This window comes from Lepidothrix coronata, unplaced genomic scaffold, assembly GCF_001604755.1.
Source record: "Lepidothrix coronata isolate B3197 unplaced genomic scaffold, Lepidothrix_coronata-1.0 Scaffold17, whole genome shotgun sequence".
Lineage (NCBI taxonomy): Eukaryota > Metazoa > Chordata > Aves > Passeriformes > Pipridae > Lepidothrix > Lepidothrix coronata.
In genome coordinates this window covers 8,168,978-8,195,082 of record NW_016690197.1, presented here as the reverse complement: position 1 = coordinate 8,195,082, position 26,105 = coordinate 8,168,978, and the positions used below count along the sequence as shown (strand labels likewise).

Below are 26,105 nucleotides of genomic sequence, written 5' to 3'. Positions count from 1 at the left end.
AAAAGAAAAGAAAAGAAAAGAAAAGAAAAGAAAAGAAAAGAAAAGAAAAGAAATCAGAAAAGTACAGACATTTGTACCTGCATAAGGCTGATCCAAGCTTGAGAAGGCAGAGTCCAAACCTGGAGAGCTGGGCATGTCACAAAGCCCGTTTAGTTCACAACTCCCCATAAACAGAGAGAGAGGCAATGAGAGAGGAGCAAAGCAGTTCCCTGCTGGAGTAGAACCAAAACTCTGAGATGTCCAAGCCCTTTCCTATCAGTTCCACAAGCCTTTTAAAGCCTCTCTTTTGTCTCATAGGCATTGCTGCTGAAAGCCATGAGGTCACTTTGTCTATTTTTGTCTTCATAGCTTCATCACTGAGCAGTGTGATGGACATTGTCACCTGGCACTTAAACACCCTCCTTTTCCCCACCCTGTACTCTGTGTGAGGAGAAACTCCTCTCTATTATTTTAAAAAAAGAAAATATACTCTATATTCTTGCAGCTTCTTTGGTGCAAACTTCTGGTTTTAAAGGTGCAAACTTCAAGTTAGTGTTACCAATTTAGTGTTACCAATGCCTCATTGTCCAGAATTTCTGTGCCAAAGAGCCCTTCAAAGAGATGTAACTAACACAGTGCACGTGTCCAGCATGGACAGGCATAAGAAACCCACACAGACGGAAAGCAACTTTCCTTGTCTGAAATCCTCAGAGAGCACACAGCTCCAGGCAAGCATAAGGGAGAAAAGAGAAAGGAACATCTTTCTTTTTGTGTATATGTCAGTTTTCTTCCATGTGTGAGGAGAAACAGTCCATGATACAGATTGCTGTTGTGTACCAAGACTGAGGAATACTTGACAGAGGAGCATTAGGATCCTGGGTGCCTGCAGTGAAGTCATTTAGTTGAATTAAAATAGCAGAGGCTGTTACCTACACAACTGAAGAGTCTGGCTGTGCGCAGGGAGGGTGATGGAACGTTTGGAGGCCAAGAAGTGGTGTTTTGGCATCACCATTCAAAGCTCCAGCACTGGAGACTGAGGTGTTGAGAGATCAGATGCTGGTAGTAAGGACTATGGTGGACAGGGAGGAAGGGAACAGATGGTAAAGGGAGTCTGCAAATCTCTGCAGTCATGGCCTGCTCAGCACCTCCTCACACTTCGCCTTACTGCCTCTTCCTATACTCCAGCAATAGCCCCAGTGAGAGAATCCCAGAGCCATGGCCAAAGGTGCTGTGATTCTCCCTCCCAGCAGCACCAGCCTTAGCAACTCTGTAGCCTAGGACTGGAGCAGACCTCCAGTGTTTGTGAGTCTAGAAGAATGAAGGTCTGACCATGCCTCCTGAAATCCAGTGGCCGTCGCTGCAGGCCAAGGAGACAACTCCTACAGGCAACGTGGCTATAGGGAGACTGTCATGGCTCATAGAGGCTCTTACAGCAAGAGCAATGCAAGTGGTTCAGTCTCTTCTTTGATGAATGTACATATAGGGAAACATCCTCTTTGGGGAAACCTTGCAATATCTGATACATGCAATTGGAATGGGAATACAGCTCCGTATCTATTAAGAATATTCAAATGGAATAGATAGAAGAGTAAAAGGAAGAGTTACAAAACTCTCATAAATTCTGTTGGTGTGGTGGATAGTTTCTATTGAATTTTTTTTGTCAGCATTTAAATCACTAATTTCATGTCCCCACTGAATTCTGTTGGAAAAATCCACAAGAAGGAAAAATTTCTATTAAGCAAAGCCTATGAAGATTTTTCTATGAACTTAATTTAACAAAATTTCACTGAAGTGAAATGAATTTTGTTACTAATTACAGTGAAGAGAAGTGTAAAAAGTATAATTCTTTTCAAGACAAGGCCTTATTAAAAGAAAGCACTTCAATATGTGCTCAGGAAAACTACTGAACAAGCAGGCTTATGTGATGTCAGATACTGTTCATGTTCTCTGGGAAACAAAAAATGGTAAATTTTATTACCAAAAATCAAATTCTAGAAAAAACATTACCATAGAAAATAAGCACTTTGGTAATTTCAGACATAAAGAACCTGTTCCTTGTGATGAAATGCTACTTGTCTGCTATTTTTTTCACATGGGATCACCTAGAATTTTGTTCTTTGAGCTATTTATGTTAGACAAGGTCATTTTTCCATGGCTAATGTTGCAAATATCTCAGTAAGTCATCAGAGGCTATAGACATCTCATACTTTTCATACCTGGAGTCCTTTCAAAATAAGATTTGGATGGGTTATATTGACCTTCTAAATATTCCCCTGTTGAAAGCTTCAACCTTTCAAGCTTTGATCACTATTTAAACTGCAAACAGTTAAGCAGAGGAGTATATATTCTTTTACTTGAAAGAAGTGGTAAAACTCTCAGGATAGGAAACATGTCTCTCATTCTTGGATATTTGCACGCTTCCATCACATAACCTGTGCATAATATAAAACACAGATATGGCTTCAGCTCCAGATTAGGATGCTACAGGCAAATGCTACAGTCCTACTCAAGTCTGCAACACTTAAATACGTGTCTGAGGTTAAATAGTTAAATACTTGTCAAACCAGTATTTATTCTTAAATGGCTAGTGATTTTAAGTGTCCCAGTGAGACACTACCCCACTGCAATGTCCTGGTTTTTGAAAAACAGGAATCACCTTTTCTGCAGATGAGTTGACAGCCCATGGAAGAAAAAAAACATGCCCAGTCATTTTGTAGATTTTTGACCATTCTTAGCCACGCTGATCTTGAAGAGCTTTGCGAGGCAGAGAGGATATGGAGACATCACTGTGCATGGCTGCAATACATTAGTCTCATGATATCCTGCTTGAATAGCTTGTTCACTCAAAAAATCTCCCTCAGCTGAGAGAGAGTTTGCCTTTTTTCCTGAGCTCGATGTAAAAGTGTCCTCAGTGCAGGAGGTAGCACACATGGCCAGTTTTTCTGTGCTGAGGGCTCACACTCAGGCCCTGGATATTCTCTACATAGTCTTTTGCAACAACACTGCCAAAGTTCTGCCAAAGGACAACTTTCTTTTACCAAGACAGCACCTGTTAAATGCACTAGTCTTTTGCCGTTTTAGCCCAATTTCCTAAGGAAGGTTTATGCAATCATGCTGTGTGTCTTTTGATATTACCCATTTCATGCTAATAGCTTTTGAGCCCATGCTAATTTTAAGTCTGAAGTCACAAAGGTACAATGCTGGTACAATGTTTGTAAAAGTTTATGGGGGAATAAGTGGCTTGACAAAGCTGATAGACCCCACCATAGGAAGCGAGAAGCCTGAGTGCAGTCTTAATCAGGCATCAAAAACTGAAGAACACACACAACAAAGAGATTATGCATTCTCATTTTGAATGTGAGAGACATCAGACAGATTTGCATTTACTAGACATAAGAGAATGAGATCTCAAATACAAAACATTAATTAAAAGGACACTAGGATCTGCTAATTCTGCTATGTCTGACAGCAGGATACTGATTCATTGTCTCTTTGTCTTTCATGTTTCCAGAATCTACTGTGTAGTAATACAGACAAGTATATGTTCACCATCTGGGTATGTGGACTTGTTTAATCCTGTAGCACTTGCCATATATTCTTGTTATCCAATTGATTTCAGTCCTTTTCTGCAGCTATTCAAGTTCCAACTACATTTAAAAATCTAGCTTTTCACACGACAACCATATACCCTCCATGTGTTATGTCATCTGGTGATGAATACACAGCAAACTCCACTGAATCCCCAGGCCATCCATTGAAAATGGTATTATTGATATTTCCTGTTACTGCTTGCTAAATACAACAGTCAAGAGAAACAAAACACATTAACAATGCTTCACCACCAGGCACTGGCAGCTGAAAAAGCAAATAGGAAGACAATAGTGGTGTCCCCGAGAACACTTTTGAGCTCCTCAGTCCAGGTAACCCACCTCCCTCCCCTGTGTCCCCCACACACCTGGGTTTCTGTGGGAAGGAAGACCAGAGGAAAGCTGCAAGGTGTCTCAGCTAGGTTCCCGTTCTGAACAGTGGCAGTTTCGGGGCTGTGGTGTGCCCCACAGCACATACTGCTCGTTCCGTCTAGATGCAGCCAGAGGACAAGATCCACTGACAGAAGAGAGGAGGGTTGGGATTTTTAATCATCCGTCTCCTTGCCAGTCATATAACATTGAGGTGGAGAGGACCTTTGATTGGCATGGTAGTGTTTAAAGCTACATGGGTGAAAATATAGAGGTAGTCCTGTTAGATTCAGAAGCCCAGTGAAACACTACTACCAACTTAGCCAGTTAGCTAATATGACATCATGAACCATTAATAGGTATGTTTTCTATTCTATTCTTAGCCAATTGTGCAGTCACCTTACAGTAGTCCTATCTCATCCATATTTCTCTCGCTGGAAAAGTCATGTGGAACCATATCAGGTATCTTAGAGAAGCCAACATATACTGTGTCCACCGTATTTCTTTAGCCATGAATTCTTATCTTACTGAGCAGGTCAAAGACTCTCTCTCTTTCTACGTTCTATTAGTCCATGTTGATTTTTCCACAAAGTATGTTCAAAATAACTACTTCATTCACCTAACTGAAGCTAAATATTTATTATTAATTTTTTCTTATCCTCAATGTTATTAGAAGGGTATATTCTTACTCTCTTTCCCTGAAACCCTTCCCATTATTCCAGGGTATTTATCAAGAACTGAGGACCATTCTGATACAATTTTTATTAATTCCTTACATTTCACCTCTATAGAGAATGTGATTCAGCCTTGTCCTTTCAGTATAGTCTGTGTATCAAGATATGTTAAATCTACTTGCCCTCATTTCTGCTCCTGTTTCTTTCAAAGAGGTAGATTCTTGGTTAACATAAGTGGCAGATGCACTGATGACAGTGAAGCTTTACACATTTCACAACAAACTGATCTCCCTTCCTACGATGGATTTAAGTGAAACTGGAGAATGATTATTTGCCAGGTTGACAGTTTTATCCTCTCTAGCTATAATTTTCTCTCGCTTCTTTTGAATAATGACTGTTGTTTAATTACCCCTTGTCAAAGTCTCTTTATGCCTGACCCTTTTATGCCTCTCCCTCATCCATCACTATCACTTTGTCTCATTTCAGTGTTGTCCCTGAGCAGACTTGTCCCAGCCCCGTCAGGAAGTCCCATATCACTTTCAGAATTGATGGAAACAACTGGACAGGGAGAGGGATTCCCGTTGCCTGTTTACATTGCGATTTCTTTCAACTCAGCACTCAAAATCCTGGAAGCTAAAACTATCAGCTTGGCTAAGACAGGGGTTATATAGATATAGTTGTTTCAGTGTGATTATTGCTCTAATCACCTTTGAGATCTGTATTATTGGTAAAATTTAGGTTAATCCCATTGTTCTCCATCAACTTTTCACATCCTAAGTCAGACCAGAAGTGCACATGCAAGGACAGGCTATGTTAACTGAATGTGGCAGCACAGTGTGAAAAATCACTAGCTGGGGCTCTGCAAGGGCCATGAAAGTGTGAGCTTGGAAGAGAACTGCTGACACTTTTCACCAGCATCAGGAGGATGAATGATCCCCTATCACGTCTGAGGAACTGTGACCCAGAGGCAGAGTCCCTGTGCTGACAATAATAATGTCTGAGTAACTGATAGTTTTAAAAAGATGCCCCAAATGACATCTCATAAGGTGGAAATACTAGGACAAAAGAGACTATCTACCTTTTCATTCTGGGGATCATATAATTTTCCTCCATACATCTTCAAATAATAAAGATCTTTCACCTCCCAGAGAATATTATATACAGCTAAATTTATTTTGAGTTAATATATTTTCAGCTAAATCCATGTCTCTGTACGGCTCTGGAGCAGCAGGATAGCAGTGAGGTACAAAGGTGGAGCAGAGCAGAGCTCTATCTGCCTCACTTCCAATGCTACAACCCACAGCATCCTCACTGAAATGCTGGACAAGAGTGATGCCCGATGGAACGATGCTGGAGGTCTCCAGTAACAACACCCAAGGAAGAGGGCCAGTTACTTGTGACAAATTTTGAGATGGTTCAAGAAAGAAGGAAAAGTTCAACTAGACTAGCCAAGATGGGCAACACTAGTTTATAGTCTCTGTCTTCTGCCCAAACCATTGATACATCAGCCTGACGATATCACCTCTGTGCTTTCGATAGAGGAACATAAACTGAAGGCATAAGCTCAAATGTCATACTCAAGCCTAAAAGTAGAGAAAGAGGGCTCTAGATGCCCAGAGTTTATCTCACTGTGGTCTTCTTTAATAAATGCCTACCAAGTGGCAGAGAATTCAAAGCTGAATGTTAGTTATTAAAGCAAACACCTACAACTAGGCTGCAGCACTGTATGTAAACTGATTTCCCAAGTAGATGCAATTTCCAGTTTGATGTGTGCTGAAGTGAGATCAGACTCTCTGTCTGTTGTTCAACCATGGAAGCTGTTGTCCTTGTTTTCCTAGTGGCTGGCTGCTCACTGAGTAGCAAGGGCCAAGGGTGATTCAGCATTGCTTCATACTGCTACAGGAACAGACTTCCTGTAAGATCAATAGTTCAGGCAATTAATTTTAATCTCCTGGTCTGAGCAGAATGCTTTTCTATTTTATTTTAAAGCAGGTAGGATCAGGTCAGTTGACTACTATCCTAAATCTTTTGGTCTCCTAGACTGCAGTGAATGGCAAAACCAGGAAGTTAGTCTACCAACCACATAAATGTGATCATTAGAGTCACAACTGTCAAAGCTGAAACCCAAGTAGAAAATGTGGTGCAGTAAGTTCAAACTGCCATTCAGGTACTTCATGTTGTTCATGGCTCCTGTGGCCTATACGGATTGTAATAGGTGGAGAGATGGCTTGCTGCACTCACCCTCTCTGCAGAGAAATGTGACTGCAGTCACTCTTAGAAAAGGTAATCTATATGACCCTCTGATGAATAGGCCACTTATTTATAAGCACCCTATCTTTTCAAGTGATGCTGCTGTACATCCGCTCTAAACAAGAAGGATTTCCTTTTCTGATATGGAATGTAGTATCTTTGATGACTCTGCACAGGCAGCCAGGCCCATATAAAGCAGAGGAGGAAATTTCCCCACCCATTTTTCCCTCCCTTCCCCTACCATACATGGAGAGGCTCTTGAGTCCTAGGAACTAAAAATAGTCCAGAGGATAAGTTTAAATTGAGATATTTTGAAGCACTTCTTGCACTGACACAGTGTGATAGCAAGTTAGGAATAGACTGCTGTCTTGGTATGCCTGTCTTCTACTAGCAATTGGTATTTTCAGTGGTGAGAAAGGCTGAGCCCTTTGTCCTGTGAGATGATTTAGGGTGGGGGTGAAAATACAGTGCACCTTAGAGAGCACAGGTGGCTGAGAAGAAGCAACCCTGGCTACAGATGGATCCTGAGCCTTTGAGGGTGGGGTGAGAAGGGCACTGCAGGAGCTATGGGGAAACAAAGAACCTCATTGGCAACTACTTGTGACAATTGTAGTCTGATTCTCCCTGCCACGAGCTCCCACTTTCTGCTAACCTTTTGAAACTGATTCAGATTTTTAATTAGTATTTTCTATCTTGTTATCTCTTCCTTTTCTTCTGCACTGTCCAAGTGGCACATAAATAATTTCAGGAAGGGACGTAGTTTTGCCCTGTACAGTGATGACAAACTGAGCCCTAAAGATTCCCAGTTTCCCCAGGGATTAATCACCTCTTTAAAGAGAGCAAGTTACAGTTTTAGTGGGAAGTAAACAAATTTGTATTTTTGTTTCTACAGATTAGGCAAAATATTGGCTATTCACAAATATGACTGTTCTGTAGTTCATTTAGAGTAAAGCAAAGAGTCCCTGTTTGCTGGCCATTCTCTTACCCCACTGAGCAAAACACCAGAGTGCATGGTAGACACTGGGTAGTGATGAAGACTGAAGTCCTTTTACTTGTACAACAAGTTCCCCCACATTTGGGTGGTGTGTGGCTTCCCAAAGTGCCCCAGTGGTTTGCACCAGCAATGCTCTGAGTGGTTTTTGAGCAGGCACGTCTAAGTCATGTGTCCTGTGGAGGGCTCAGATGACGTACACGCTTATCCCATAGGTTGGAAAAAATGAACCAGTACCAATGTGCAGATACAGCATGAACTTTGGAAAGAGAGAGGCCCAAACTTCACTGCAAGGGTGTTGGCTCTCTAAGGACCTCCAAGATACTGTGTCTTTGTTGGGGATGAAAAAGCACAGTTCAGCAGTTGATGACATGCAGGGCATTATACAGTGGCACCAGCAGCTGCTGCCCCTCTTTCCTGTGCTGATTTTGCTCCACCCCACCCACCACCAAATCCTGATTTTGGGCTGTTGGTACTTGCCACCACACTGTGTTCTGCTCATGGAGTCAAATCCTTGCCTAGTATAAATAAGTGAGCTCTACCATGTGCCTCCCATGCCAATGAGTAGCTTCTCTGCAAGCAGCCTTCCCATGGAGCCAGTGCAGGTCAGCAGTCCCACAACCCCTTGTGTTTATGCCTGGGTTTATTCCAGGTATAGGTGTTCCTTAGCTCTGTTCACCACCTAATGAACACCTTCCATATTTCTTCCTTGCTTCCTTCCTTCACAGAGTTACTGGCTCCTGAACCTGACTTTTGTTCTAATGGCTGCTGTGCTCCACCATGATCAGGATGTAGAGTTGTGCCTTGTCATATACTGCCAAGATCCCTAACCCAAGAAAAGACCAAGTTGGCTGTGTGAATTGCCATCCATGGCAGAGTAACTCTTACATAAGGACACCCATGGCCAAACATAAACCAGAAAGGGGGTGAGCAGTGGGGGAGTAATAGGAGAATAAAATATTATCTCAGTCTGCAGTGCTTCTGGGAACCCTAGCTCTAGCTGGAAATATTATTGCATCACCTCCTGCCATGGGATATTATTTTGCCATCAGAAATGCTCTGAATTAAATACATGGCTTTCCTGAGATCCTTCTGTACTCGTGTAGTCTGTGAAAATAAGTCTTGATGTAAAGCAGTTGCTCATCCACTGTTAGGACTATCAGGTGGCAGGGAGCAGCTGAACATGCCTTTCTCAACATTCACCTCATGCCTGTACATTATTCAAAGAGGGAAAAAATAACTTCATCTTCAGGGAGGCTGAAATTGCTACTTTCTTTCTTGTCCTAAGGAAAATGAGTGGTAGAGACTAGGAAGAAATACTACAAGGCACCAGGTCGATTACATTGCCTAGCAGGGCCAGACATAAGGGACCCAACTGAGTCTGTCCTCTCAGTGCTGGGAAGAGCAGGAAGACAGCGCCCTGCCTGATGGAAGCACCTAGGTTTGAAAGTTACCTCTACAGGATCCCTTAGGCAGAACAGATAAAGGAATGTTTAGCCCGAGGAAAAGATGAAATAGAGGCTTTATAATTGCTTGGGTCTGGGTAAAAATATCAAGCATTTGAAGCAGAGAATCCGAAGTTAGAATCCATGTGCTTTGTATCTGATTGAGTCTAGCAATTTTTGTGTCTCTGTTTTCTATTCTGTCCCCCAGCTAAACCACTTTTTTAAAACTTGCTTTTTTTCTAGGCTCAGAGAAGTGTAAATTAGTCAATCATACTACACACTGAGGTACTCATATGAAAATAAGTTTTTGATCACCTTGTTTTTAATATTATTGGATAGATCACCACTGTGAAATCTGGTAATGTCTTGTTCTACCTTCATGTTTGGCATTGAAATACATTCATGTGTAGCAGAAACCAGGAAAGATATTCACAACTAAGGTCACTTCAGGTTTGTCACCCATATACTACACTACATTTTTCAGTACTTTATTCTGCATGGAAAGGTCTTGACTATCAGGGATTGCACTACAAGGAACTGTCTCAAGAGCTGATTTAGCAGCTCCTGCCTATCCTTGCTGGCAATCCTTCTCTGCCAATACCCAGTTCTAGCAGAGTTCACCAGCTGCTGCCAGATGTGGACACCCTTGCTGGAGTGAGTGCCTGCAGAGAAAACATCCTCCAAAAGTCGACGGAGACAAGTCCCTCCCTGAGCTCCCTGACAGGGTGAGAGAAGTGAATGACTTACTGACAAGACTCTTTTAGGGCTATGCTGACTGAAAAATTATCTCATCAGTCCTTAATAATGTGTAATACTACATGGCTCTGTACCCATGGAGAACTGAGCTGAACAGGGTGCTAGAGCCACAGCTGGTTGCATGGCTGCAGCTTCTATGAGTGACTCCCAGATCCCAGACCCAGACTCTTTCTCTTATCTGTTCATTGGGACCTCTTGGGTGAGGTAGACCCAACTGCAATAGGAAGCCTCAGTCTCTGCAGGTCTAATTTGACTCTGCTTCTTTGCAAGCTAGAGGAGCTAACCCACTTGATATTTGCAGGAATTAGGCTTTTGGATGGAGATCCAGCATAAGAAAAGGGCATGAGTGAGTGGCAGGGTACAGAGGACTTACTGGCCTGCTTGGCTTTCTCTGTATATGTGGTGGTTAGGTCTTCATCAATCGGATGTTCCACTGGCCCCACCATAGGGATGAGATGGCGTTCCGCTCGGATAGCCTTGGTGGCATGGGGCAGGAGCATTGCCTCTGGAGAAGGCTCCCGTCCCTCTGTTGATGGTGGCCGCAGCTGTCCCTCGCTGTCTGAGAATGGAGTGTCTGTGCGGCTGCCAGGCAGGCAGACAATCTCCCTCTTGGCCACCCCACTGGAGCTGGGCACCTCTGCTCCCCCCTGCACAGCAGCCTCTGGCATGCTCTCGTAGCCGCTCTGTTCAGACAGGGACACCTCATCCGGAGGTTCATCCGCCTTGCTGGCGGTGCTGTCAGGTGGGGAGCGCGGGCTCTTCTTGCGAGCCCGGCGGTGCTTCTCCTGGGCCACGTTGTCGGCATCGCTGTCCGTCTCCCCATAGTAGGCCTCGCTGTCCGGGGGGGAGGTGAGGCTCTCCAGGTGCCTCTGTGACCTCCGTGGCTGCGAGGGCTGTGTGGTGGCCGGGGCTCCTGCTGGTTCAGAGCTGAGTGACTGTGCTGGGGGGCTGAGCAGGGATGGGGGGGAGAGCACTCGCTGCCCTGGAGAAGGGGAACGCTGGGACCGTGGGCCAGTCTGGTCCCCACCAACTATCCTGTGGGGAGAAGGAAAAGTGGTGAGAGAGGTCTGGTTTGTGGGGCTAAGCGAGAAGGAAACCCTGACATGTGAGAGAGAGCTATGGAACAAAAACGGTGTTTCAAGTGTCTTTCAGGTGGTACAGCCACTTGAAGTGTAGACTCCGAGGGCAGACTCATCTCTGACATAAGCTACGTGCTCTCATCCTGATTTTCTGCTTCACAACTCTATGGAAACCAGGTGTTAAACATTTGAATATCAGAATGCCCTAAGAGCATAAAATTCTACCAGTCAGCTTAATCAGCTCCCCAGGCATTTCTCCTGGGGATACAAATACCTGTGTAGCAAGCATTCCCCAGGACAGTGGGATGTGCCTCTCAGCCTGCCACTTGTCAGCAAGCTACCACAGGTGCCTCAGCTACCACACTGCACTCCAGCTGCTCCTGCAGCTGGGACTGCACCATGGAGCTGTGTCAGCTCTGCAGATCCTGGCACCCCCAAAGTACTTTAGATCAGAGTGGGCGCCAAACAAATAAGTCAGTGCTGTTTGTTTGCCCTGACCTCTACATGGGAGTAAATAGGCAATACTTTGGATTAAAAGGCCCAAGTGTTTTTTGGGGGTAGGGCTCTAGTATCCTGTGATAGCAGACCACCATGATGTTTGGCCTGCTCACTGTGGGACTGCTTCACAAGTTAGCTACCAAGATTCTGATGACCACATACAATCATGCCAGCCAGTTCAATCCATAGTGGCATTTGTATAGCGACTTCAAGTCTGTAAGTTATCTGGAAGGATGTCTGGAGTAGGTGCAGGGCAGACTGGGGCAATCAGTCCTATTGCTGACTGCCAGAGGGAAGGAGAACTGGCTGTGCTGACAGGGAAAGAGCCCGCTCTGTCTTCTCTCTCCTCAAGAGTGAGTCTTGATTTCAGTGGCAGTTTGACTCTAGACCATAAAGATGGAGCAGGGAACTTTTTCCTTCCCTTGTCAGAGTTGCCAGGGCTTATTAGAGCTATGAAGGAGTCCTAAGTATTTGCCTTCTGAACATGCATACCAGGAAGCCAAGCAGACAGCATTACCTCTCTAAAGCTGTGGAATTCATGACTTGGATCCCAGTTCAAAACTGTGAAAAATTTATATTCATGTCAAATGCAAACCTTTGTTGAAGCTAAGGGTGGGACAATTTCTCTGGCAGTTTATTTTTTTTAATACTATTTGCCGTTATGAACTCTCAGTGAGGAGCAAACTTAAAGTTCCACAAGCAATACAGAACAGTCCTTCCTCTTCTTTAAATACTCAACCAAATAACTGAAAAGCATTACTGCTTGTAAGCCAGTTTCTCTTGTTCTGCATTGTCAGATCACAGTGTCTCTCCCTCCCTCTTTTTCTGAAATACACATACTCCAGAGTCATCCAGCTACCTCTCCTTTCTGAACAGGATTGATTGGTGTTTTTTCTGGGAACATAAATATAAAGTGGGAACAGAGATGTGGTCAAGAAAGCGATATGTGATGATTTCTCCGCTACTCCAGGTTGCAGCCAACTGGTTATGTTATTTCCAAACCATCCAGTGCTGGCTTCCAGAGGGCTATGAGAAGCCTGCCTTTGTCACTTTGTTAATTCAAAGTGTGCTGATTTTGCCCCACTGGAATCTGCCCAGGCAACTGTTGGCTGCAGATAGGCTCCGATGGGGTGAGACAAGGCCTTGGCAAGGGACCAGGAGCTATTCTGGACACCTTGTATAGAACTTATTCATCCCACTTAATCACAGCTAGGGTATAGAGTGAGCACATCAGAAGGCACCAGCGTGTTACCTAAAGCCAAGGGAAACATCCTACATGCTCAGGCTTTCCTTCTCTGAGCACTGCCCACCTCTGCCCCTGCTTTACAGATGTCAGCAACCAGCGTGGCTGTCCCTCCTCACTGCTCACAGTCTCTGCCTGTTCAGGACTGTAGAAAATCCCATCTCCCAGCCCCCTTCACCAGGGCCTGTTTTTCTGAGGGTGACTTCTGTTTTGGCAGTAGTTTTGGGACTGGGACTTCACACAGCTTTTCTGCCTTCATCTTTATATGATTATTCATTTGCAGCTTGGGCCACATCCAGCATGCACTGAGGCACTAGGTTAACTTAGCACAGGGAGAATGAGGAACATTACTGGGACCATTTTTATGCTTACATTTGAGCTGATCTCCACTATTCTGCTGAACTAGAGACTGGCAGAGATATTTCTTCCCATAAAAGGGGGACTCAGCCACACACCTCTAATCTTTGTGGAAGTCAGTTCACAGACTGTTGGACAACTGGCCTGATGCAGTAAATACTTGGGTAATCTTGTCCTGGCTTAATTATTCATTGTATAGTCAAATCCATTTCTACAGAACAGTTATTTACCCAGAATGAACCAGAGTCTGTTACTTGCTGAGATGAACTGCCCTATGCCATCTTGGGCATAGGAGCCTAAATAGCTCATTATTTCCAGCACAGCCCTCACACTGCAAACATTTCCCTTCAGCCTGAGGGGTGGGGATGCCTGGGGTCAGTTCAGCCCCAGAGCCAGTCACTCTGGAGAGCAGCACAGAGACAGGGCAAAACATTGAGATGGCTGCACGTTAGCCACGGAGAAGTCCTCCTAGTCCTCCCACTTAGCAGTATGGCAAAACCAAAGGCTTCCTGCCTGCCTTCTTTCTGCTAGGTATGGAGAGCTTCTGTGCTGGATGAAGCTGCCCTGCTGTCTGCACTGTCACAGCACTGGTGCTTGTGTGCAGGTTACCTTTTCACACGGATGTTGAGCATGCCGTTGGAAGAATCGATGATCTGCATGGCATTAGCATGGGAAAGGCCAGCACATGACTTCCCATTGATAGATACTATCACATCATTTTCCCACAGGCCTCCACGGCATGCTTTGCTTCTCTTTCGGATCTGGAAAAGCAGGAGAGAGGATAGAGATGAAGGAAAGAACAGCAGCTATTTAGTTCAGTCGTTCTCCTGCTGTCCCTTCTATTGCTCTGTCCCTGATAGGATAAAATAAGGCCTAAGACTGCTTCGTGCCAGGGTGGAGAACTAGTCCTCTTGCAGAGCCCTGGCTGTGGTCTCTGCATTCCCGTTAATTCCAAGAACATCTCTGCTGACCATAGACCTGACCTGATCACCAACCCAGTTCAACTTCTTCAGGGCAGATGAAAGACTCAAGAACATTTACATGCTTTTCTCCTCTTGCTCCCTATCTCCTAAATTGCTTAGGGAGTCTGTATTTCAGAGAGGGAACAGAAACTCTTTCCAGACTATGCCTGTACATGACTGTGTGTCCTTCTGCACTACCCTACTGTGATTCCTCAGTATGATCCCTGGCTCTCATGCAGAGCCCCTGCAGGTACCATCCTCATGGAAGCTGACACTGGTGGCTCTGTCATGAAAGAGGCACTTTCTGCTGTTAAGCATTCCTGTTCCAATGGCTTTGGCCAGTGTATTTCTGGACATCTGCATCAGACCATATGGTGTCCTGTTACACAAGTGTAAACTTGGAATAAATCTGTAGCCTTAACAGGAGTTGTGCAGGATATGCATTGCTATATCTGAGAATGGAGTTGGAGTCTCTAGTTCCAGGCTAGTTCCTAGATCTGGCCTCTCATGGCCATCTTACACCAAGTGTTTCCTCTCCCTTTTTTTCTATCATCCATCAGTTAAACTTCTTACCAACACAGCCTAGCCTTTCTGTTAAGTCAAGCAAGCAAGGAAACCAAATGCCCATTCAGCCAAAAACCACAGACCTCTCCCGTAGAGGCAAGCAATGGAGATAGTCTTGTAGGACAGCTTGGTGCCCCTAATAGACTGATTTTGCACATAAAAGAATATTCAGGAAAAAATGGATCAGAGGAAGTCAGGGCCAAGGTAGTAATACAGTGGATTTGTAGATGCTTCTAGAAGATTTCTTTGAATCTTGAAGTTAAGTGAGAGACACATCAGTGCAGAGCTGTTTAACAGAGGGTGCAGTGAACGAACTGTGGCAGATCCTGCAGAGAGGTAACACAGCAGGGCACCTTCTCCCATATCTTACAGCCTTGTGCTGGAGCAACCAGTCTCAGTTATGTTGCCTGCACTTCTATGGCAGCCTTATGAAAGAGAAGTGGATGTGGGAGGATTGCTGCCCTGTCACTGTTCTTGCAGGGGCAGTAGGGAAGCAGGGAAGGAGAGGGCTGGAGCCCTAAGGAGGTCCTATGTCATGGTTGGCTGGGCTCAGGGCCCAGGCCCTCTGCACCCATGGGGTGTGCTTGCACCCAGAACTCGACCCTGCTGGCCCATGTTCAGGCAAGAGCAGCACTCCTCCCAGGTCAGCCTGTCAGCAGGACCGAGAGGTGTTCGGGAAAAAGATGGAAAGAGGAGGGCTATCCTTCAAGTTGTTTTTGTGTTCACTGGCACTTTATCGCTCTGTAGCCTTTCCAGCTTGACCCCAAATTTTGCCTGCATGCTTAAAATAGGGACTGGCTCATCCCAGCTGCCACATCCATCAGCCTCTGTCATTTTATTCCTTTATCTCCCTCCTTGTTAATATAAGCCTGGAATGAGAATGTGTGGGTCTATAATGAACTACTGCTGAAGAACCACTTTTCTGCTGTTACAATATAAATGCTGCTTCCTGATACTCCCTCGAGGAGCAGCTGTTAACTGAGAAGAGAGAGCAGACACAGTTTCCAGTGCTGCCTACTGACACGGGGGCTAAAGAAGAGAGTTAGGAAGTTGAAGAGAGGTTAGAAGGAGTGTCCCCTGGTATTCCCCAAAAGGCCAACTGCTGCTCCATGGCCAAGTGCTTGGTGCTTAGCACTGGATAGGAACATACTTGCTGAGTATGTCTCCCAGTTATGGAGTGAGGAGACTGGGGGTTAAAGGCTGTCAGCAGGTGCTCAGAGCATTACTCACATCCGATCATATTCCTCCATGCTCACTGAAACCAACTGGATGTAGGCTGGTGACCAACCAGAGCAGCAATAGTAAGCTTCCTGCGATCCTCTGGTCCCATAGTATGTGAGACTTTGCAGGCAAGTGTTCCGTATTCCCAGGCAGGGAGGATCAGGCTGTGGTCCCAACACTGCCCGCTGCTGTTTCAGGTACCTTCATATTAGAGCAGGCTGGTGGGACAGAAGCAGTCCCATGCAGGCTGAGCATCACAAGCAGGCAAAGCTTTTCTCTCGTTGTTGGTGAGGATTCTGGCTCTGGCTTGGTCTGTGCTCAGATTTTACCAGAGTGACAGAGAGCCCACGCGCTAAAGCAACTATTGGTCCTTCAGTGCTGTTGTAAGAGTCTGCAAACTAGCTCTGTAGTCTAGGAAGGACTTCTCCCTGTCTCCATTCCTCTCTGGGAAAACAGGACCAGGTCTCTTTTGGCACAGGAAGAGACCTAGCGAGTCTGAAAATAGCATGTTTCTTCTGGTGCAGTCTCCCATAGGTTTATAAACCCTCCCTGGAATTTTTACAAATTTGCTTCCCAGGGTCAGAGGGAAACGAACTATCCACAGCTTAATTTTTATGCCAAATCCCTACCCCACTGATTTGCTAGGGAGGAAGGCAAAGAGGTTAAAGGCAGAGAGGATTGTGCAGGGAGAGAAGAAAGAAAGCTCATCAAACAGAAAGGACAGGACAGGACTTAATCCACAACCACGACAGCAGGGTGCAGTGTGCCGGAGGCTGCAGAGCCTCTGGACAGAGACCAGGACATGCCTGCCAGATTTTATATGCCTGCCAGCCCAGTGCTGTGGAGACTGTAATGACAACCCATAACCTGCACACCTTGCTTACAGCAAGGGCAGCACTGAGCTTTTGAGGGTCCAGGACAGGGTGGCTGCCTAGTCCAAAAGCCAGGCTCGCTGCCCATCCTGAAGGTCAGTTTGCCCTCAGGCTCGAGCCACTTGCTCCCCATATCTAAAAGAGGCCCTCTCCTGGGCACCCAGTGAGCCACATGAAGTGTCACTAACAGGGAGCTTCTGCTTAGGTTGTAGACATGTTGGAAGGGGTCACCAGACAGCTGTTCTAAAGATATGGGAAAGGCTGGAAAAAGTGGCATTTCAAAGAGAAAACCTCTGTGCTTCCTGTAGCAGATATCTGGAGAACTTTCTTGTGCCCATGAGAGGCTGATGGACTCTGACAAGTGGTCAGGGCTGGCCCCAGACCTGGCCCTGGGGGATTGTACTGTCTGACCTTCTAGCACATACTGGCGAGGACTGATCTCTCCTTTTGTGTGAGGAGCCCCACAAATTCTGTGAGCCTCTTGTTAACTAACTCTCTGTTACACTTTCCACTCTGTGCCTCAGTAGACACACTCTCCCATGGCAGACCTTGACTAATTGGAGGAATGTCCTGTTATGATATCAGATGGATTTAGGAAATCCTAATTTCAGAGTCGTACTGATTTATGCTACTGCAAATACAAATCAGTGTGAAAAACTGGAACAGATTTACTCAAAAAATTGTCTGTCTCCCTGCCCTCTCAGTAGGAGTTCTGTAGTGACAAAAGAGCTCTTGGCAGAGAGGTTTGGGTGTCTGCAGCACCCAGGTACATGCACATACATGCACATACATGCACATACATGTGCACATACATGCACATACATGTGCATGTGGGTTTTTTTACCTGCTTCCTCTCACTGATCATGTGCAATCACTGATCATGTGATCTCACTGATCATGTGCAATCAGACAGAAGGAGAAGGACAGAAACAATTGAGGGGAAAAAAGAAAAAGAGTGAAGGTGACAACTGAGGAGGAAAGGAATAAAAAAAGATATTAAAGGGCAGACCAGTGCTAGGAGAGGCCAGAAAGGCCAAGGTTGGGATCAGGCTTTAACAGTACAGTACAAGTTTCCTTGTACAGCCCTGGGGAGACAAAAGGACATGCTGACTATGGACGTGTCTTGGGGAATTCAGCCTAGCTTTCAGGAACAGAATGCAAGAGGAGGGGTCAGATCCAACTTGGCAGCATCTGTCCTTCAGTAGGGACTATATTTAGATAGTGGTATGTGGGGGCTGAACACACGCTGGTATGCTAAGAATAGAGTAATCCTGATAGTAACTCAGTGGCTTCACATCTTGCCTGAGTACAGCACAGGGAACCTGTCTCGAAACTTTGCAACCACCTTCCCTGCCGGCCAGCACTGCTTCTTCATAGGGAAATAAGCTATGGGTAAATAGAAGTGGTTTGCAGTGCCTTTCAGAAAATAACCTGTAATAGGTTCATGGCATCTTTCCCCTTACCTCCCCAAGGCACCTCTCACCTCTTCTCATTGTGGTAGAAGGCAAATTACATTATCAGTCTTCCCTCTAATCTAAAATCTTTCCAGCAGCAACCTAGCAAAATCACTTCAAGTCAGAGTTGTATACTGAATACAATTTGTCTTCCCATCCAGTGCCCTTCCAATCTCTGATTGCATCTCTTAACACACAGCTTCCCCCTTCCCCCACCAGCTATAATGCCATGGGGTCCAACACTCCATGGCAACGTGGCAGTATTTAAATTTCATTCCGAGCCTTATGCGAAATGCAGTCCTGTCACAGGGTTCACGTGGAGAGTTAAGGACTGCCTTGTTGTGTATAAAGCATTACCAAAAGGTAGGAGACCATTTGGGTCTCCTCCTCCTAGAACTTCCTGCTCAGCTGAACCAGAAACACAGCAGTTGTTAGATGTAAAAGCAGAAACAAACACCCTCTATCTCTTCTTCTTTCTTAACATCTGTGTTGACATCTTTTTGGTTACTGGAACAGTTTGTTTTGATTCCAGGACCAGGGTCTAATTTTTACTTGTGCAAGAAAAGATACCCCTGTGGCAAAAGTGGGTAGATTACTAGAGGAGCGTTCAGGAGACCTGGATGATTTTTTGTGTGACCTTGGAGAAAACACCTTAGAGAAGGAGTAATAAATGTGAGTAATAAATGGCAGGAGCCTGAAAATCAGGATGTTTTTCAACAGTCTGTCTTTATCTCAGCTGCCCACCTGAACACAGAGATCCACTAAGATACTTCTTCTATGCCTTGTCTATTAAGTAGTAAATAACATTATATCCTCCTGGCAATGCCATATTTTTATTGGAAGCTATTTTACAGGAGAATATTTACTCTAATCCATTATGATTACATTTATTTACTTAGTTCATTAACTTCCCGATGAAACTCTGTATTCCTTTTTAAGAGGTGACACTGGATGACTTGTCTCTTTGTAAAGTAGGTCTGGTGTCTCTGCAGACCTCCTTCAGAAGGCATCCATGGTGAAGCTTAATTAGGGAGTCTTTATATAGAGAAAGAGAGGAGAGAACTCATACTTTGTGGGATGAACACAGCAATGGAGAGTGGTGAAAGAAGATATCTTGAGTGGGAGGACAGACTTGGGTGACTTTAGTGATAAGAGTTGGTAGTGGCAGAGGATGCTGGTGCTGGCCAATCAACTGAGTACATAGCAGACTACTCTAATATGTTACTGCCTAGAGTGTGCCAGTGGGGGGGATATTGCTATGAGGGAAAGGGAGAACAACTTATTAGATGCCCTAGACTTAATTCTGATTTATACCAGGGTATACAAGGTGATATAAAACAAATGCAAGCAATCAGAGGTTGTTGGTTTTCTTTCTCTGTTGGTTTTCTCTCACTGAAACCAGTTGCCTTTAAAAGAACATTTTGTTGTGATAATACAAAGGGAGGAAGAGAAAAACAATCCACCTTCTTTGCCCAAGCACAGGTCTCATGGGTAGGAGCAAGTTTCTAGCCAGAGGTGGCTGCAGGTAAATGAAAAGAGGCTTTATCTCCATAGCTTTTTGTTACTTGATGGAAGATTAGCTGAAAAGTGAGCGAAGTATAATACCGATGACAAAGAATAATGCCACATGTACTAGAATAGATACTAAAAGTACTTGACAAACATTTTACCCTCAACAAAGTAAACAGCAGGATATCATTTTTTTTTTATATGAAGCAAGGATTCAAAAGGAACAGATATATTTGTCAAAAGCAAGAGTACCAGATCTCACATCCAGCTGCTGTGAGAAGAGCAACTGAGTGTTCAGAAAAAACATGCTTATACATGTCCCATGTAGGTCTTTTTTCTAGAGGCTCAGCCTGGCTCCTTTAGACATAAAAGATTTTAGAATCAAAACCTAAGGGAATTGGAGCTCCTAAGCAAATCTTGCCACCAAAATGTCTCTTTACGGGTACAGAACTGGGCACTGAACTGGGCTGAAAGGAGTGGAAGGGTCTTGAACACAGACCAGTTATCCAGAGATATGTCTTCAGTCCTCCAGGATAAAGTGTTTTCAACCTTAGCCCTGCATGCTGATACTGTGCTCCAAAGGGCAGTGAGCATATGTAAACTCTGAATGAAAAGCTTTCTCAAAACAGAGGACTCTTTTCAGCTGCTACTAATTGTTGAATAGCAGCAGTCTTAAGTATAATATGCCTCCACAGTATTTGTGCTGAGAGAGGGCAAATTAGAAGACGACAACATACCTACTATTATATTGATAGGATGAGGATCACTTATGTTTGCAAAAAAATATTGGACACAGCATTCATAATATTGCAAGTGTGGGTTACTGCACCAAAACACAGCAGTCGCTAACCCAAAGAGAACCTCTCAGCAACAGTCTGAGGAGGATAAACACCGTTGTTCTGCAGCAGCAAGGACAGGATCAGCCACAGGTATGGATTACAGAAGTACCCCATTCACCTGAAGGATCCAGGGCACTTTGGTACACAGACTGTCCTGTGCCTTGGGGCATCTTTGTAGTCGTCTTGTAGGTATGAACATACATCAAAAGCCAGGCTCAGCCTCCACAGATGTATTCAGTAGTTCTAACCAGTTGCAGGCTGACTAATGCCAGCGAATAAACCTGAGCTCTGGACCACAACTGACTGTAGCATTAAACTGTTGAAATGATCCTTGGCACACCTTTGGCTCAGACCAGCTAATGCTGTCCAGAACAATTCCCAGGCATAGTCTAGGAGCTAGAACAGATAATTCCCAGAGCCATTGCCTGTGGGCATGCAGCCATCTTATTTGGGAGAACAGAAAAAGTTAATTGCTGGGCTTTGCTACACTCTGTAGCAGCAGGCAAAAGTGCCAGAGAATGGTCCCAGGTGCATTTAATGCAGCAGGTATCGATGTAGCATGTATGGTTTCACTGCAACCTCTGGTAAGTGTCAAGAAATTCTTCCATTATGCCTGCATCCTTATGGACAAATAGGATGTAAAGATGACACTGGCCGGGCCCTTTACTTCTGCAAGGAAGAGCAGAAGAGCTTTTCTACCAGGGCCCTTCACACAGAAGTCTTAGACCTCTGGTGGAAGCAAAAAGCATGGAGCAGCCCAGCTGTGGTCACATGGCAGAAGAGAACCCATTTAGGACAGTAATGTATGAAAGACCAGAGGCCAACATCACATTTGTCATTGGCACGATTGCCTCATGGCCTTTCAAAGGGAGGTAGGAACCAAAAAAAAGAATAAACATGGAGTGAAGTGTTTTGGGCAGTGAGAAAGGAATAGTTAACAAATGATTAAAGATTATCTGGGAGTAAACACAGAGCATAAATCAAGATTCTAAGAGTTAGAGGAAAGGGTATAATCACCAATGCAGTCCATCCACACAGTCTGTTCTCTGTACTTGTTTCGAGAGGGAGTTCCCATGTAAGGCTGCTTCCCTTGAAGGTAGCTCCAAGCCATGGTGAGGCACAAGGAACTGTGAACTAAATCAGTAGCTGATACAATCAGCAATGGCCATTTGCAACCATGATAACATGGCTTTCTGTTTAGGCCACCTTCTGATCATTGTCCTGGAGGTCCTACCCCTCCATCTTTGCTGAAAAGAAGTAGAACTCCCCTTCCAAACTTTCCACCTTGCTCACTGCTGTCCCAGCACTGTACAGAGCTTGCAGCTTTTCCACCAGACAGCAGCCCTGGAGCCCCCCACATTTTCCTGGCAGGCAGTGACTTGCTGGTCCCAGCTGCTCCTTGGAAAGTTCCACCGGCGCTGCAGCATGCGCTGCCTCTCTAGCAGCCAAGGGTAACACCTGCCTAAGTGCCGACAGGCCATAAAACATGTTCAGGAGCGCTCCCAATGCAGCTTGAGGCACTCCTTCCACAGTGCTGGCAGGCATATTCAGCCCTCCAAAATCAGCATTAGTGACTGCTATAGAGTAGGCCGCCACCAGTGATGTTTTAGATGTGACAGTAAACATTTGTGAAAACATAAATAACGGCCTGCCCACTGAAAAGGGGAGAGGAAGAGAAGGTGCTTGCAAATCGGGAAGCGATCAGACCTATTTGAATTAGAGCTGGCACCTCCAGCAGGAATAAGGTCACATGAGCAAAGGTGAATAGGACAGAACAGCTAGGCTTTGGGTCACAGGGACCATTGACGTGGCATACAGGCAGTGAGGACATCTGGCAGAGGAGACAGTAGAAACAGTGAATTATCATCAGACAAACATACAGGAAAAAGTGGAGGTATGTGAGAAAGAGGTAAAAAGGAGGTTGTGATGATCTGCTCTTAAACAACAAAACAATTTTTGGTTTTAGAACCTATACAATCCTGTGTCACTGCTTCCCCTAACAATTCACTCCATTGCTGCAGAGTATTTGTACAGAATAGCCGACTGAAAGAAGTCTCTTGAGTTATCAGGGCTAATCAATCCTACGTTGTTTTCAGAGGCCATATTGTTTACTCCAGATTCATAAACTGATTCAAAGGTTTTCAGTTCTTTTTCTAGATTGGAAAGTCATTGCTGAACATCCCTGGTTAGTTGTTTGTGCACATTTGATTGGTGACAATGATGTCACCTATATTTCAATAGCGATGCTGGTATTTGCTCAATATCCATTTGTAGACAGCTATCATATCTTTCAACATTTTGCTACGTGAAAGAAGCCTTCTCTCCTCCCCTCCTTCTCTACAGCTGCTCTACCTTACATTCATTTTACTTGAAAGTGGCTGACTCTGTAAGTATGGTACTTCCAGTTAATTCCTCTTTGTGCATTAGAAAGTAACATCAACGTCTTCCTATCTCAGTCAGACAAGGCGGCCTGAGGCTCATTTGTTTATGTTTACCTTTTTTTCAGAGATTCATCATTTTGCTGGCTCATTATTAGTGATGCACTAATATGCCCAAGTCCTTTGCCTCTACTATCAGTACCTGCTGGAAAGACTCCAGTTTCCTCTATGTTACTTGTGCCGGAGGTGTGCGTGCCTTCCTTGCTTTGTATTGCAAGTAACTGCATTTCCCCCTCACTGAATAAATCTTGCTTTGTAGCAGGATCCCTAAAGGCAGGTTTGCATGCACTTGCATCATCCTAAAGCTGCCCTGTTTATCTTTGTAAAAATTATTTCCATAATATAGCTTCATGTTAGATTTCTACTTTGGTTAATTCCGGGCTTAGTGCTTACAATTTTCTCAGACAAGGTATTTTAAATTTTGTTTTGTTTCAAGTGCACATATCCTTACTGCAGAGAAATCCTCCAGGAACCCGATGGTATTGTTCTCTCTCACTATCTTTTCAAAATGGGTGAACCTTCTTGCCATTTATAGTTACATCTCAGGATCTGGTACTTACGCTCAGCCTTTCTAAAATAAAAATCTTACCATCACTGGATCCTTTTTGCTTCTTGTATTTGTGTTTGTTTTCTTTCTTTCCTGATGACTTTTTCTGGTTAAAGATTTCCTGTGTTATGTTGCCATGTGCACCCCAACTACTGAGCTATACCAAATCAGCTTTATTGTGGTGAGGGGTAGTGTAAAATCCCACTGTGTTTCCTCTGCTTCATTAGGTAAGAGTTAAAAGATTCATCAGGAATCACAATAACCCAGTATGAATCCTCAGTAGTTCAACTGATTTAACTTAAAAGAACACTGCTGTACCTAAGACCAAAATGGAGATTTCCTTTGCTTTTTGTGTTCTTAGCCTTTATTTCACCCTTTATTTTGTTTCTCTAGTTCTCAATATTCCAATCCTTTCTAATTTCTGCAGAATGATTCATATCTTCTATTGATGTTTGATTGTGCTGTGTATCTGCCTACTGAGCATAACAATGCCTGCTTTTCTTTCAGCTTACTTATTACTGACTTGATATTTAATTACAACCCTCATTTAAAAATCATCTATCCTTTCTCACTGAGGGCTCCTCAGACACTTATAAATTTTCTTTTGTTTCTTCTTTTGTCTTACCCCTACTCTGACAGTATCTGTTTTTATGAGACTGAATTGTTAATGGTACCCCTTTTATATACACATCAGTAGTATGGTAGCCTTCGGATTCACATTAGACATTTTTGGCACCTGAACACTGCAAATGATTGTTTGAGTGGAAAAAAATAGTCAGTATGTGTTCCTGTAGGCAAGTTTAAGATGAAAGGAATAGCCATTTGCAGTTACAGATCTGGAAACATATAATCAGTTGGTGTTAAGACTAGCATTTCAGTCTTGCCTGTGTTATTTAAATTTGAGCTTTTTCCCCAATATTCACTGGGCAGTGCTAGAGGAAGCAATGTTCTGATCCCAAAGGAGGCACAGCTGGTTTGGCTCCGTAAGTTTATTTGAACACAAAGCTAGTTATCATAGAATCATGAAATGGCTTGGGTTGGAAGGGACCTTAAAGATCATCTCATTCCAACCCGCTGCCATGGGCAGGGACACCTTCCACTAGACCAGGGTGCTCAGCACCCCATCCATCCTGACCTTGAACACTTGCAGGGATAGGGCATCCACAGCTTCTCTGAGGAACCTGTTACAGTGCCTCACCAACCTCTGAGTAAAGAATGTCTTCCTAACATCTAATCTAAATCTTTCCTCTTTTATTTTAAAATCATTCCCCCTTGTCTTATCACTGCCTACCTGTATAAAAAGTAGCTCTCCCTCTTTTTTATGTCTGCTTTAGGTACTGGAAGGCCGCAATGAGGTCTTCCCAGAGCCTTCTCTTCTCCAGGCTGAACAACCAAAACTCTCCTAGCCTGTCTTCATAGCAGAGGTGCTCCATCCCTCAGATAATTTTTGAGATGCTGCACTAGACCCTAACAGATCCATGTCTTTCCTGCACTGAGGATATGCAGTGCTCCAGGTGAGGTCTCATGAAGGAAGAGGGGCAGAATCACCTCCCTCCACCTGCTGACCACTCCTCTTTAGATGGAGCTCAGGGTGCTGTTGGCCTTCTACGCTGACAGCACACACTGTTGGCTCATGTAGTTAGTTATGTGTGACCCAAGAGGCTTTTCACAAAGGTGTATAATTCCAGCATCTTGTTCTAGGTGTGTCCCTGAACCCATAACTCACAGGGAGTTGCTGGATGGCACAGAAGCTCTCTGGCAGCTGGATCCAGCATGTGAAGATACAGCTGCTTTTCTATCCCTTTGTGTTAGATAGACTGAGGTATAGAATTGATCCCTTGCTTGGAGAAACAGTTTAAACTACAGCTATGTATCCTTTCAGTCCGTAGAAAAGTGGGTTCACACCCCACTTCCAACATGTTCATGTACTTTATTTAGTTGCAGCCAATTGAATGCTTTGCTAGAAAAGATAGTTTAAAATGCATATGCCCACTGTACATTTTGAGTTAGCTGCAATTTGAAAAAAGCCAATAATTTAAGCCATCATTGTGAACAGCTTATGAGAGAACAACCAATTAGAGGCCCACCAATGTATTTGAAAAAACAAAAAAAAACAGGAAAAAAAAAAGAAAGCATACAGCAGACACAAAAATATCAGGAGAACAAAAAATAGGTACCAAGTACAGCAATTAGTGACTAATCTTATAGTAATTTCTATATAGAAAAGCAATAAAAAGATGCTGATGCTGATGTAAACTTTAGAAGAAATAAAAGCAAGAAGACTGTGTGACTGTGTAAATTGATCATGTAAAAGTGAGGAATTGTGCAGGGCTTTGTAATACAATAAGAGCAACTCAAGCAGGAAATCCCACTTTGTGCAACATTTAGTCTTTGGAAGGCCTGGCTGCTTCATGTTATCAAATCTTCATTAGGAAACCACTTAGGGGGACAAGTGAGGTAGTGGCTGTTCA

General features: G+C 44.2%; 1 protein-coding gene across 1 annotated transcript in view; it reads right to left on the bottom strand.

Annotated features, from left to right (window-relative positions):
- SYNPO2L (synaptopodin 2 like) overlaps window positions 1-26,105 on the bottom strand; it is a 38,350-nt gene that overhangs the window by 9,487 nt on the left and 2,758 nt on the right. Inside the window, exons 2-3 of the mRNA XM_017807064.1 lie at window positions 13,838-13,989; window positions 10,425-11,086 (exon numbers count right to left, since the gene is read on the bottom strand). Coding sequence (XP_017662553.1) covers window positions 10,425-11,086; window positions 13,838-13,989 — 814 coding nt within the window. The remainder of the gene's footprint in view (window positions 1-10,424; window positions 11,087-13,837; window positions 13,990-26,105) is intronic.